The sequence below is a fragment of the Amblyomma americanum genome, chromosome 4 (genome assembly GCF_052857255.1).
Source record: "Amblyomma americanum isolate KBUSLIRL-KWMA chromosome 4, ASM5285725v1, whole genome shotgun sequence".
NCBI classification, from domain to species: Eukaryota; Metazoa; Arthropoda; class Arachnida; order Ixodida; family Ixodidae; genus Amblyomma; species Amblyomma americanum.
Window position 1 is genome coordinate 110,682,428 of NC_135500.1, and position 13,259 is coordinate 110,695,686.

General features: G+C 54.3%; 1 protein-coding gene across 6 annotated transcripts in view; it reads left to right on the plus strand.

Annotated features, from left to right (window-relative positions):
* LOC144128210 (E3 ubiquitin-protein ligase RNF19A-like) overlaps positions 1-13,259 on the plus strand; it is an 88,742-nt gene that overhangs the window by 35,122 nt on the left and 40,361 nt on the right. The window contains exon 1 of one of the 6 annotated variants that reach the window (XM_077661428.1): positions 12,987-13,174. The exons of 4 other annotated variants lie outside the window; for them this stretch is intronic. In XM_077661428.1, coding sequence (XP_077517554.1) covers positions 12,995-13,174 — 180 coding nt within the window. In that variant the 5' untranslated portion in view covers positions 12,987-12,994. Of the gene's footprint in view, positions 1-12,986; positions 13,175-13,259 lie in introns of those variants that run through there. One more of the 6 variants, XM_077661433.1, reaches the window with a different exon arrangement.

The following is a 13,259-nucleotide window of genomic DNA, read 5'->3' on the forward strand; positions in this document are numbered from 1 at the left end:
GTAACCGATGGCGCTGCTAGCAACGTCCTTTTTTTCCGTCGTTATTTTTAGTAATGAATAGCCACTGACAACAACAGTTTGTCGTCGGATGTGCGCCTGCGTGGTTACCGACTGCGCGTGTTTCGTGCTCAGATGAGAGAGTCTTCATACGCGTGCGTGATATTTTGCCGCGTCAACATGCGTCCGTCCGCTGCTAGGCTCTCTCTGGCGCCGCACGCCTTGCTGTGCCCGGAGTCGCGGCCTTGGCCGCGTGTTCGCGCTACATCTCTCCCGGCCCATGGTCAGCGCCTTGCCACCAGCGTGCAGTGCAGTCTCGCAGGCGCTACGGGGCTTCTAAATATACGTCGCTCTCGGCGCGCGAAGCCTCGGCAGGAGGGCGAGGTGACGACGGGCCGCGAGCTTTTTCCAGGGGGCCCCCGGCCGGGAATTCTTTCCTGCTCGGGGGGAGAAAGGCGATCGCCCTGTTGTGCTGCTGCTGCTGCACGCGCGTGATGTGCGCTTCGCTCTCCGCCGAGCGGCTGTTTGTTGTAACACGCGCGGCGTGGCGATGCCAAGGCCGGCAAACTTCGGCGTGGCCGCTGCGCGAGGCGAAAGTCGCCCCTTTTCCCGCATCTGCCCGTTGTGCAGCGGCGTGGAAGGAATTTTGTGGCCGCGTGCATCGGTCCCGGATGCATCATCCGTGAATTTCAACGTAACCGTTTACAAGTCCAGTCAGGCGCACCCCTTGAGTGAGCCCCTTTTGTTTGTTGCTGTTGGCCGAGGAATGAGGCGAGGTATTATCACGACGTTTCAAACCTGTGTGAAGCGTGCGATGTGGTCAGCTTCACTGTACGAGTTTGTTTACCCTGATCATCGCGCACTGCTCGCCCAGCCACCAGCTATATTTGATTACTCAAAATGAAGGCTGGAGCGCCGGAACTGCGCTTTCTTCGCCGGCACGCGCTTTGGCCCCGGCGTCATCGTCCTTGGATCTGTGCAGACGCTGCAACGAGTCAGTGATTATTAATAACAGAGGTGTTGTGATCGGGATTTCCTGCACGGACCATTAGGAGGTTTTGTGTAGTTAACCATTTAACCACCAATCCTATAGCCGTACTCGTCATGGAAGGCTGTACCAATATCGCCAGTGACGAGTCACACTCGTCCTATCCGATGTTTCGCTGCTTCCACCGCCAAAGACGAGTTACGGTCGGCAGCTGCGTTGGTTGCAATCTTCAGCACTAGAGGGCGGCAGTTGTACACGAAGAAAAAAAAGCGGTTCGCGCTTTATTGCGTGTTTTAAGCCTGGTAACGGTCAACTTCGCCAAAAATTGCGAAACTAATTTTTGTACGTTTTTTTTTTTTGGGGGGGGGGTAATTATGACGGTTAAAGGGTTAATTCCATGAACCTGCCGAATGAATTCCCTATAAAGCACAAACTGTAATGCGATCGTCGTCCCTCGTTCGTTGCAGCTCACACTGAGCGAAACTTTACGTTGCTTTGAGGTAGGCGTGCAACGAAACAGCGCAATCGAAGATGAATCTGGCTCCGGTGTTCTGCTCTCACGTTTGAAAACGTGCACCAACGGACCCAAGTAAGCGTCTTGTTTTGGTGCACATGTCCACCCTTCTTGATGCTGGATGCACAGGGTCCTCATCTGGCTGTCAGAAAGGACGGAGGCGAAGGGCTTGTCGCAAGAGGTGGCTTCCTCCGCAGCCGCGTGTTTGCCCAAGAGATCGTTGCTCACTTATTGAAAGGCGTTAACGACTTCGGAAGGACGCAGCTACCTCTTCGAACTCGAGGATGTGACGGAAACCCGCCTGGTCGGTTTCATAGAGGAAATGTATCAAGCGCCGCGCAGTCGTTAATAACAGAGACGTTTCGGCCCCTGCTATGGGGGCCTTGTTCACAGTGAAGTGGACGGGGATGTTGACTGACGTAAGCGGCGGGTGCGTATATAGTTGTTAGATTTCCTTCGTTGCGATTTAGCGTGCGCGCCGCCCTCTGAGTATATATGAAGAGCCTCCGGGTAAAGCCTAGCTGGTCGTCTTGCGCTTTTCTTTTCAAATGATCCTGGCGCTATCCCAGTCGATCTCATGGCCCGAGGAGTCTGCGTGCTCCGCGAGGGCGTGTTATTTTATTTTTTTGCTACGTGCTGCTGGATTAATTATTCCGGGAATAATTATTCCCAACCGGACGGAGTTCAGTCAAACCGTTGATTCCATTAAGAAAACCTGGCTCATGCAGCACCACACCCCTTGTAAGGCCGCGCTTCATCAACGCGTACATTTTTTTTTTCATTCCCTTAGCTTGCGGTCAGTGCGGGCCTCCGGTCTACGTGGAGAGCTCTCAGTGAAGCACCGAGCTCCCCCCCTACCCGCGTGTCCCCCCCCCCCCCTCCCCCCGAAAGAAGTGGCAAAGGTGCAGGAGGCACTGGCTGTTTGACAGCACCGCTGTGACGGCCGAAGACACTTGGCTTTGTTAAACGCACCAGGAAAGCACGCGAGGCGCACACAACGAGCACGTGGTGCCGCTTGGTCTTAGGCAGCATTCCCACGGCGGCAGAATGCGGACCACCTCGCATTCCGCGATGGGCCCCTATTTTTTTCTTTCTTTTTTTTTTGGCATTCTTGATGGCACCGAAGCGTCGCGGTTCTCCGCCGTCTGATATTCCTGCGGCGAGCCAGTGGATCAGTGGTCCCGCCAATGAGCTGAAAAAAAAAAAAGTTTCATCCTTCGAGAGGCGCCGCGCGGGTGCGGCAGGGAAGGGGAAAGCATCAAGCAATATGGGCGAGAAGTCCCCCTCGGGGAGAGGGTTTTCAGAATGTTTTCGGTATGTTTCTTTTTCTTTTTAGCCAAGCCCCGAGCTCGAAGTTGGGTCCAACCTTCAGGGGCTGTGGCTACTACCTCCATTGGTTATCAAAGCTTAGGGCGGGCCTCGAAATATGCCCGCCCTAACTTCTTTGCTTGCAAAAGCTTTAAAATTGCATGTAAAATCATTGGAGGGCAGTCCTGCCTAGTTGAGCTAGAGGCTCCGTGCAGTGGCACGTAATTCTACAACCCTAGACTCTAACCTCGCGTCGATGAGTAAGGGCTTGTAGAGAGTGTTTCTCTGTGTGAGAATTGTCTTCGTCAGTTACAGCTTGACTGTCTGTGTGACTCAGCTTGTAACGCAGTTTGCCCTTGTACATCCTGCAAATATATTTTCTCTTTGTCTCCATCATCTGGCATCAATCATCGTCTGCTCCTTCAACACCGTCGAATTCACGTTTGGAGAGGTCCTGTGCCCCTCCGAAGAAACGCAAAGAACCATCTTGAATTTACTCCCCTCATCTACAAGAGGAAAGAAAAATGATTCCGCCAGAACAATGTCCCCGCCGTAAGTGCATGGCATCCCGTCCTGCATACTTTGGTCGCACATTTCCCTACGCGTAAGCTGGGACGCGCAGCGGATAAAGCCCCAACTCGATGGGCACATCCTACGCGTACGCGCAGAGCGCCTGTGCGCCCAGCGCCGCGTCGCGACGGGCGTCGCAAGTGGTGTGCAGCTCCATAGCCTGTCGCTGACTCGCGCTCGTGCGCGCACTAGCACGTTGTTGCTAGACCTCATAGATTGGAACTGGCCAAAACAGTTAGACTGCCACTTGAAATCTTTAGATTTTGAAAGTAGCAAGGCAAGTTATGTAATATATAAACTGAACTGCAGTTTTAATAGTAGCTTTTCATTCAAACTGGCACGTATTTCAGTGCTTATCGCGGAGAGATTTCCACCGCTTCTGAATGTGGTGAACGTTCTCTGCGTGATTGAAACATGAGGAGTCTTAAGAACGTTACAATCATGAAGTGCTCGTCATGAGCAATGTGCCTGCTTACCTTCACATGGTGTTCCCGGCATTATTTCCGCCGCCACCTCCTTCCAGGACGCTGCCGTAACGAGCTTATTTTTGTGGTGTTTGTGGCTGGCAAGCCACAGCGAGCGGCGCCTCTCAACAGCAGCGATTAATTTTTCATTGCTTATTAGGTACGACATGTTTGCGTAGGGGGCTGTCGCAGCTCGTTGACAAAAAATTCAGTCGGCGCGCCACGGAGGCTCATTCCGGATATAGCGGGAACTGTGCCCTCTCATTGGCCACAAACCAGCGAGCCACTTCCGGCGCGTGCGCCAGCGCGCCGCCAGGGCCGAAAATATCTGACATGAACAGATATCTAGCAACGCGCGCGCCTGCGCGCGCGTCTCGCTTTGCGCATGCGCAGACAGGATCCAGCGTACGCCCGTGCGCGTAGGCGCTCAGCCGGTACGCGTAGGATGCGTCCATCGAGTTGGGGCTTAAGACCTGCAGGGAAGAAGTTCCGGGGTGTCTTGCGTATACGGGATTCCTTGCGCTGATTTTCTGCTTGTGTACATCGCTGAAACGGACCATTTTGGAAAAAAGATTGAAGCAGCCCTTCCCCCTAGCAATTAGTCTATAGACTGTCCATAGACTTCTGTCTATATATTCTATAGGCTGTTTGTAGACAAATCCTAGATAATAGTATATAGGCAATGCAAATCCCATAGACAGTCTATACACCATCTATAGATTCATGGCCATACACTTTTAGTAGACTTTTGTCTGTATGTAGTCTATAGACTATGAATAGAGATAAAAGATATCTGTTGAAAGGCAATAGAGTTGATATGAAGTATATGGACTATCTGTAGACCATTTTTATAAGGGAGCACAACAATGTTGTCCGTAAGCAGCAGGTGGATATACAAACGCTCTGGTGGAATGTGCACTGCCCTCGGACTGTCTCTTCGACTGATATAGAACGAAGAAAAAACGAAAAGAACAGTACGACATTGCATACCCTGGAGTCTCTTCGTATTCATACGACGGCGCACGCGCTCAATCGCAACGAAGGTAATGTGTATACCCCCGATATGGATCCGCTGCGTATGTCATATCATGAAGCGTAATCAACCTTCACTTGCACTCCTTGATTGTGAACAAGGCTCCTGTATAGCGGGGTCGAAACGTCTCTTGGATTTTAACGGTCGCTTGGTACTTTCCCGCCAGAAAACCCCTTGAGAAAATTGCATGAATGGCAGAAGTGTTGTGTACAGCGGCTCTTGTCCCGAGTTGGAGCGGAGTCGCCCACTACGCGGAGTTCGCATCGACACTTGCGGCATCTCGTTGCCTCGCTCCGCTACGGGCAGTAGTAGTAGTAGAAAACATTTATTCACAAAAATGTTGGATAAAGAGGAGAAAATGCAGATTTTGGTGGAGTCCTTATTTCAGGACCCCAATGTCCGCCACAGTTGATCTTGCTTGGGATATCAGATTACGCTGGGTCGCCAAATCAGAGCTGAGCAGGGCAGACTCCCACTGTTCCCCGGATTGATGCTTGTCTAGTTCCTTTTGCGAAGCTAGGGCGGCTTCTCGCACTTCTTCAATCAGGTCACTGTGTTGAGGGAAAGGGCAGTGTGTCGGCTTCCAGTGTGGCAGGAGCGATGCATCTCGCGGGGCGGACTGTGTCGGGAAAGCGCGGAAGCTCTTCCATTCTGCCCGCAAGCTGCGCCAAGTTTGTTGAAGAGCCTTGCAGGCCGTGGCGTGCGTTCGCATGCGGGCATGGTTGGTGCGTGGTGGTGGTGAATGGCGTCCGCATAGCTTCGTTCGCTGTATCATGCTCGGCTCCTTCTTCGGCGCCTACTGGTGCTGCGTATAGCTGTAAGCATACTGGCAGAAAACTGTGTGGCGGCTGTGTGTTTTCCCCGTGGGCTCGAGGCGTTTTATCGGGATGCACACCCAGTGCAAACGCTCGCCCATGAAAGGTCTCGGGGTGATACCCCGGAGGAAACGGCGCTCGTGATTTGCCAAGCTCGACCCACAGCTTCCTGCCCTCTGATGTCATTAGTGAGCTCATGTCGGCCTACCGTAAAGTCGTTAGTCGACCAGCTGCTTTGTACAGGCGTAGAACCTGGTTTTATTGCAGCCTATAATAAGTGAGTGCGATGTTCTCGCGTGGCATGCTCTTCGGGTGGCTTTTGTGTTTGTTTTCGGTCTTTTCAGCGTCGTTTTTCGCAAGATGGGCTCCTCATGGACATGTTGCAGTCTTTTTTTTTCTTCTTTTGTTCCCATTCATATAGACTCTGTGAACTCGCTGTTCGGTCTCTCCGACAGGGAAAGAAAGCAAATATAAAGCCGCTTATATGCCGTAGCTGTAGTGGTTTTTGTGATGGCGTTGGGGAATCGTGTCGTTTGGTGCGTTACTCATTTCGCTGCGCCCATTAATGGTACCGTGTGGTGCCGCTTCCGGACTGCGGGACGTGCTGCGGCTGTGCTCGCTGTGTAGATCATCTTGATTGGCCGAAACTGACCACGGGGAGGGGGATACAGGGCACGGGTGTCCCGCTGGCCGAGGGGTATGTAGTGACGTAAAAGAGCAGTTGATCTGAAAAGAAATGTGTTCAAACGGAAGCGAATCGCAGTCTTTTGGGTGTGGAGCCGGGCACTCTATGTCATCTGCGCCATTGAGGAACGGTCTTTCGGTAGGATAAATGGATGCCTTATACGACCACCTGACACCGTATACAGTAGGCGAATTACATTGCAGGAACACAGTTAATTAGGGTCACTAGTTGGCGTCACCAAGTAACGCAAACGATGATGGCTAATAAATAAAGCAGTTGCGATGGCAACGAGCGTGTCGACGTCTGCGAAAGGCTGCGCCATGGGACCCTCCAAGCGACCGTACACTATCAAGAGAAAGAACTAAAGAAGGGAGTAAGTTGTCCTCAAGGGCACTCCGTTTAGGGAGGACAGTTTACTCCTTTTATACTCCCGTGTTGGCGTATTCGTGTTTGGAGTGACAAGCACCTCTTAACGCTATCGCGTCTGACTGTTCAGGTGAATTTAAGTGTCGCCCAAATTTTTTTTCACTCCCTCACTGCATGGGCTTGAGTACTCAACCACACGTTCGCGTTTCGTGTTGGTTGTGTCTATATTGGACACCCTGTTTGTGTCGTTAACCGCTACTTCTCCCATCTTTCTTTTTTTTTTTCGTTTGTAGTACGACTGGGCATAAATCTCGCCGCCGTTATTTACTGCCGCGGACGAAGCCGTCATTCAAGAGCTGCTTTCTCAGCGTGCCTCCCGACATGGATGGAGGGTGCGTTCTCTGGCGCCTGGCTCCCTCCCTCCCCGTCAACATACACGCGGTTATGTATAGTGGCTGTGGCGGCCGCCACTTTCTCTCCTTGTGCCTTCTGCTCCTCCTCCTCCTCCTCCACTGTGTGACAGCGGGGCCTCGAGTGATGCAAAAGCGGATCCGCACCGAGCGTCGTCGTGCATCCGGCGCTCGCGCTGCTGCTTGCAAATATGCGCGGGCGTGGCGCCGTGGGTGCCGCACGGACTGAAGGTCGCCCCCCCCCCCCCCCCCCTTCCTTTCTCCATAACGTGACCGCGGTTGCTTCTTTTTCCGTCCTGTTCCGTTCAGTTTCCGCGGTGGCGGATGCGTTTCACGGTTCGGCGCCGACCCCGAGGCGGCCGCGGGGGTTACGCGTGGCAAGGTTGTGTGTGTGTGTCTACGCACTGCCCATTTGCATTGCGTCCGTCGCCCAAGGCCGTGGACAGAAAGAGGGAAGCTGTGCGTGCGAGTGTGTTTTCGGTGCTGCGGGCGTAGCCGAGATGCATGCGTGCGCCTCCTCCTGCGGAAGGAGCGGCGCTCCCGTATAAATCTTGCACATGACTCCCCCGCCCTCTCCTTTTGGATGCGCTTGTGTGGTGGACGAGAGCTGCTTTCTTTGGTCTCTCGGCTGTAGTGTTGAATCCCTCCCACCTCCCCCGCGTGCAGACCACTGCTGGCGCTCTTTCATGACAGAGACGCAGCGCCTAGTATACGTGGTTTTTTAGACGGTCCAAAATTTAAAAACAAATATTCGTGGGATCATTAGACAACGAGTGTCATTGTTGGCTACGTAACGGAGTGGCGATATCAGTATGGGAAAAATAGTTATCAACTAGGGCCATTGTCAATGTAAAGAAGCGGCGCTGCCAGTATTGGAAGAACAGGGGACACCTAAAGCCAACCGTTAAATATTGGCGCTGCCAATGTTGGGGTTAACACAGGACAGGTAGGGTCATCATTGAAACTGTAGGAGAGTGGTAATGCCTATATTGGGAGCACAGTGGCGGCGCTGACCTTTGTAGGGCCTTCCTTCATCAACACATTCCCAATATTTGGCCGATGCCTTGTGGTGCTCGGAGAGAGGGTATAAGTTAATCCGGAGCTCTCCACTACGACGTCTCTCGTAGCTCATGTGTCGCTGCCTGTGGCACGCGCACTCGTGCTGTGGCGTCTGCACGCCTTTAACGTGGGCCTGGAAGACAAAAGAAGGCGCTCCTGTACTAAGCTCGAATAGCGTTTTAATGCGTTAGCATTAGAAGCCGCATTGTTAGCACCCGCCGGTGTCGGCGTATGTAAGGTTTATGTTATACACTGGAGAAGGTGGCTAAGTGGAGAGGGGAAGTTTCCTCTCTACGTATTTTACAGGAGGGGAGGGGAATGTCAAAGGTGGGTGCCACGTACGGGAAGACCCCCCCCCCCCCCCCCACCAAAAAAAGTTTATAGAAATGACTGTAAAATGGATAATGACGCGGCAAAAATGGGTGACTCAGAATGATTCTGCATAAATGAAAATGCCTATTGACTCGTCGAAAATTTCGAAAAATGGGCGAAGTCCACTCAGGAACTTCGCAGCTGCACAAATAGCAACACGATGCACAAATGCCGCTAATGATAACGCATTGTAACCGCGTAATGCAGTTAAACGCCCCGTAAACTTGCTTTGTACTGTTTCATTTGCGTCATGGCGCGGTCGCCCTGTGTTGCGACAACGTGCGCGGCCCTGTCGGGTGGCCCCACATTACATAAGCGTTTCTGCTACGGACATACAGTCGTTGCTTGCCGTATACCCCTAGCTGCTCGATGCGAATGTCGTTGATTGTTCGCGACCCCAGCAATGCCGGTACCGCTGCTGCTGCCAGCCACAAGGCTCAGCTGTCCCCTTTTGATCGGTTAGTTGAAGGGAAGAAAACAATATTCCACGCGTTCACTCCGCGGGGTACCGGCCTCCCGAGAGAGATAACCCTTACGCAGGAGGTCGTAATTGGAAGATGAGAGACTTGGCCTGCCACTTTTCGGTGTCCCGTTTTCGTCCACCTGTCGGTTCTGCTTTACTCCTGTAAGCGAAACTAACGCTTAACTCTGAATTGGCGGGCAGCGAGTCTCGTGGTCTCGTATCGGGTGACGGTATGAATGGAAACGCAGCGGGCTGCAGCACGCCTCCTCCTTATCAGCGTGTGGCGGCAGCCGACCTTTACGAAACCGCGTGCGCTATACGTCTCGGTGCCTTCGATAAGCCCTCGGTTCGCCTTTGTACTGCCGACAGCCTGTAGGGCTTCTTTGATTCAACCCTCGGCTCAAGACTTCGTATTTGGCGAGACTCCATCGAGACACTCCTCTCCTCGGAGGGGGCTTCTTGTCACGCTCCGCACGTGTCCGCCGTCAAGTCACGCGAGCTGCCAGTAATGGCCGATTCACACGACGGACTGTTCGCCCGCGGCCCGCGCATCATGTGTTCGTGCGTCACCAAATCGAGAGGCGTGCTGTCGGCCCGCGGACTGGACAACCAGTGCTTCTCCCTCCCCTCGCGGGAATTAGCGGCGGCCCGCGAAGAAGCGCAACCACCGCTCTTGCCAATATTTCGCTGCCGCATTTCGCCTAGTGGCGTTGAGCTGGCGCGCTGTTTTGACAAGCTGCACTGGGTTCGCTACCACGACGAAGCGATCGACTGGGCTAACAAGACGGCCCAGGCCATTGAGGAATTGGGCAAAGGGCCCCACCTGCACCATTCAATCGTAGTCATGGGTCGGGAGGAGAAACCAGCTTGACCAGCGTTGCAAAACGCTTTAAAATAATCTGGCAACAGTGGCACAACCAGCGCGTCGTCTGCTCTTTTGGTCCGTCGCATCCGCTTGACGTCATCGGATCGCAGGCCAGTTTTTAGTGGCGCATGAACACGTGATGCGCGGGCGAATGGACCGTCGTGTGAATCGGCCAAAAAGAACACGGGTCGGCGCGGCGCTAACGCACGGATGAGTCTTCCGCCCTAGCTTGTGCAAGCATCTCACAAGGGCGCGTATCGGAAACCCAACTGCCCTCTTGGACGGTTGTTTGCGCACGTCTGTTCTCTCGCACATGGATTCACTTAATTCTGCTGCTGGTGCCGACCACCGCTCCGCAGCGGGCGTTGAATGCAGACATCACCGCTGTCTTCGAGCGTACGGCGCGTCTCGTAGTAGTTGGACACGAGGGGCTTCGTGCCGGAGAACACGCCTGGTGATATCGCTTTCGCGAGCACCGCCGTTGATTCTGGACACGCGTTGTCTTGTAGACAGGCTCTCGCGCGGATCCCGTTTTCACAGCCTGCAGCGGCGGGTGGCGCATCCCGACAAGGGGACTTTAGTTCGCCTGCCGGTGACCGAGCTGCCCCCTTGTCACTCATTGCGCGCGCTCGCGCGTCGTGTGGAGCATGTCCACATCCGTGCGATGAGACGGCAGGCTCACCTTCGCCGCACTGATTTCGGTACTCTCCCTGACAATGGCACAGTGACCTGCTCCACTTTCGTGGTGTGTACCTCTGGAGCTTTTTTTGCAGAGGAGTCGGAAGACGCGGATGAGATATATCGACGGGAGCGGAGGGCGATAATGGCTCGTCGTTGGAAATAAGGCGGCGCCTTATAGTCGTGGATGCGCGGTGGACTGTTGCTGACGAAAGCACTGGTGCGGCGGCGACACTGGGACTAATTGCGTTTCGCTCAACTGGCACGTGAGTTTTGGTTTGTCTCCACACTGTGGTGTGACGCCGTAAATTACGCGGGTGGTGGTGGTGAAAACCATTTAGAGGTTGACAAGGAAGCAGCCTCTTGGTGGGCCGCTCCCCTTACAATACTAGGTGGAGACCTTTATTCGGGGACCCCATTGGTGTGGGCCGCCACTCTAGCTCACTGAACCAGGGCTTGTCGGGCCGTTATGTCTAGGCAGCCGAGCAGGGCTGCCTCCCAGTCCTCTCGGGTAGGGGAAGAGGTTAGGGGTGGGTGAGTTGTTTCCCCCTTCAGGTGGTGATGAGAGGAAACACCTTGTTGATGATGAAATCGGGGTTTCTTGATGACCCGGTGGTTATAACTCGCAAACATGCACGTCACTCGAGGAAAGGAGAAGGATAGCTATTTATTTACAGCATAAATAAAACAAGAAGAAACAAAGCAAGGAGAAAACTATTTACACGACTAAACCGTTGATCAGACGAATTCAGCCCTCGTTCAACCCAGCGCGCTTGTTTTTAAACCCTCTGTCTCCGCCCTTTGCGGGGACAGCCACCAATAAGGTTACCAGCGACTCACCTCACCAATCAGTGGTCAGGGAAAGGAAAATAAGGTTTCCGCCAACTAATCACAGATTGGGGAAAGAGCGCTGATTAAACATTTGGGAAATGAGAGGTTGCAATCAAATACACAAACAGCACAAACGCGACCACCCGCTCCCAAGGCACCCACGGCCCAGCCGTTACCACTTTCCTATCTCTTTCGCACACGCGACAAACATATGTCGACGAGACGATCCCTAAAGTTGTTTACTGAACACACCGCAAGAGAAGAAGACAGTCGTTACGGGAATAGTGGGTTTCCGGTCACTCGGCTAATGCTCAGCCGTATCTCGTGCGTTCCCGAAACCTCGTCAAACCCCTTGACAACGCACACATGTCGACAGCTGTACATGGTTAGGCTTCTTAAGACGGGCTATGCCCGTGACGGCGCGGAGTAAACGAGGACGTCCGCCGCACGAAGGGGAAGCAGGAATGGGACGGGTCCCTTTGTTGTCGACTTCCGAACCCACTGGAGCGGCCTTCCTTGCGAGCACAAGACCAACGAGTTCGCGGAAAGGTCAGCGAACTCCACAGGGTGGAACAGAAGGATTTTGCTGGCGTGCCCAGACCATGGGGAAGGCGTCATCCACCTCCCACAGAAAGAGCAGAGACCAGGGAAGGAAAGACCGAAATGTTTGAGTACTGCCGGGCACAGTAGGGCGTTAGTAAAGACTCTAAGCAGTATTCTCTCGTCCGCTTTCCCTCGCCCCTTGAGAGGAGCCGGGTACTGACGGTGCGAGTCCCGGTAATGAGCGGATATATATCAGAGCGCTCGTGGACGAACGTCCAAGCTGGCTTCCCCGCACTGCGCCGGTCGCTTTCTCTGGGCGCACCGTGGCCACGCGTCCCAATCGAAGACCACAAGTTGACCGCGGCAGCGTGACGGCTCGGTGAGAACTGCGCGCATTCCGCGTGCCTAGACACGCGCGAATGGTGCGGCGCGTGCCGGCGAAGGAAAGCCAGCTGCGCGTTTATACCTGCTCATTGTACCGTGCCTCGGAATGCCGGATGAGGGGCTGGCTCGTTGTGGCCGGCCGCCGCGAGTGAGACGCCTGTTTCTCATTTGTTTTCTGAAGGGCATATACACTCCCAAGGTCTCGTCTTGTGCTGCGCGGCGCGCTAGACGGCGGTATTCCGCCGTTGAGTTTGCCGCGGCTTTGGTGCGTGCGAGTGTGTGTGTGTGTGTGTGTGGGGGGGGGGGGGGGGGGGATGGACTTGGTGAGCCTTGCCACGGACTGTTGGGCCGACGGACGCTTTCGGGTGCGACGCTTCTTTGCGACACCAGCCAGCCCTTTCGGTGCGGCGTCCCCATCAACGCGGTGTGGCGGCCGAAGAAAGCTGAACGCGTGTCGACGACAGTGTATTTGCGTTCAGTTCTCGCACGCGTATGCAGTCGAGCCGGGTTCCGTTTTTTTTTTATTGCCACGCCGTTGACGTCGGGGTGTCGTTCCGAGCGGTAACCTCCGGTCGCCGGGGAGCGCGTTTTGGCGCGGTGTACTACATGGGCGTGTTGCCTCTTCTGTCGGCAAGCTGTCCTCAGTCGAATGCCGCCGCCCTGCAGCGACGCGGACGTCCCGTTCCTCGCGTTGCTGCAGCGGCTCCGACTCGGCGAGCGCTACACGTTGTCGCTCACGCATGACGATTGGGTGTGCGTTGGCTCGTGCCGTTTCTCTCGTTCGGTTATTGTTGCTCTCGGCATGCTGAACGTGCTCACCGCGCTAACGGTAAATCCACCTCTCTTTCTGTCAATCTTATCAGCCGGACGTGGGGACCGTACCGCGCCTCTAAGTTGCGGTTTAATGTGGCCGC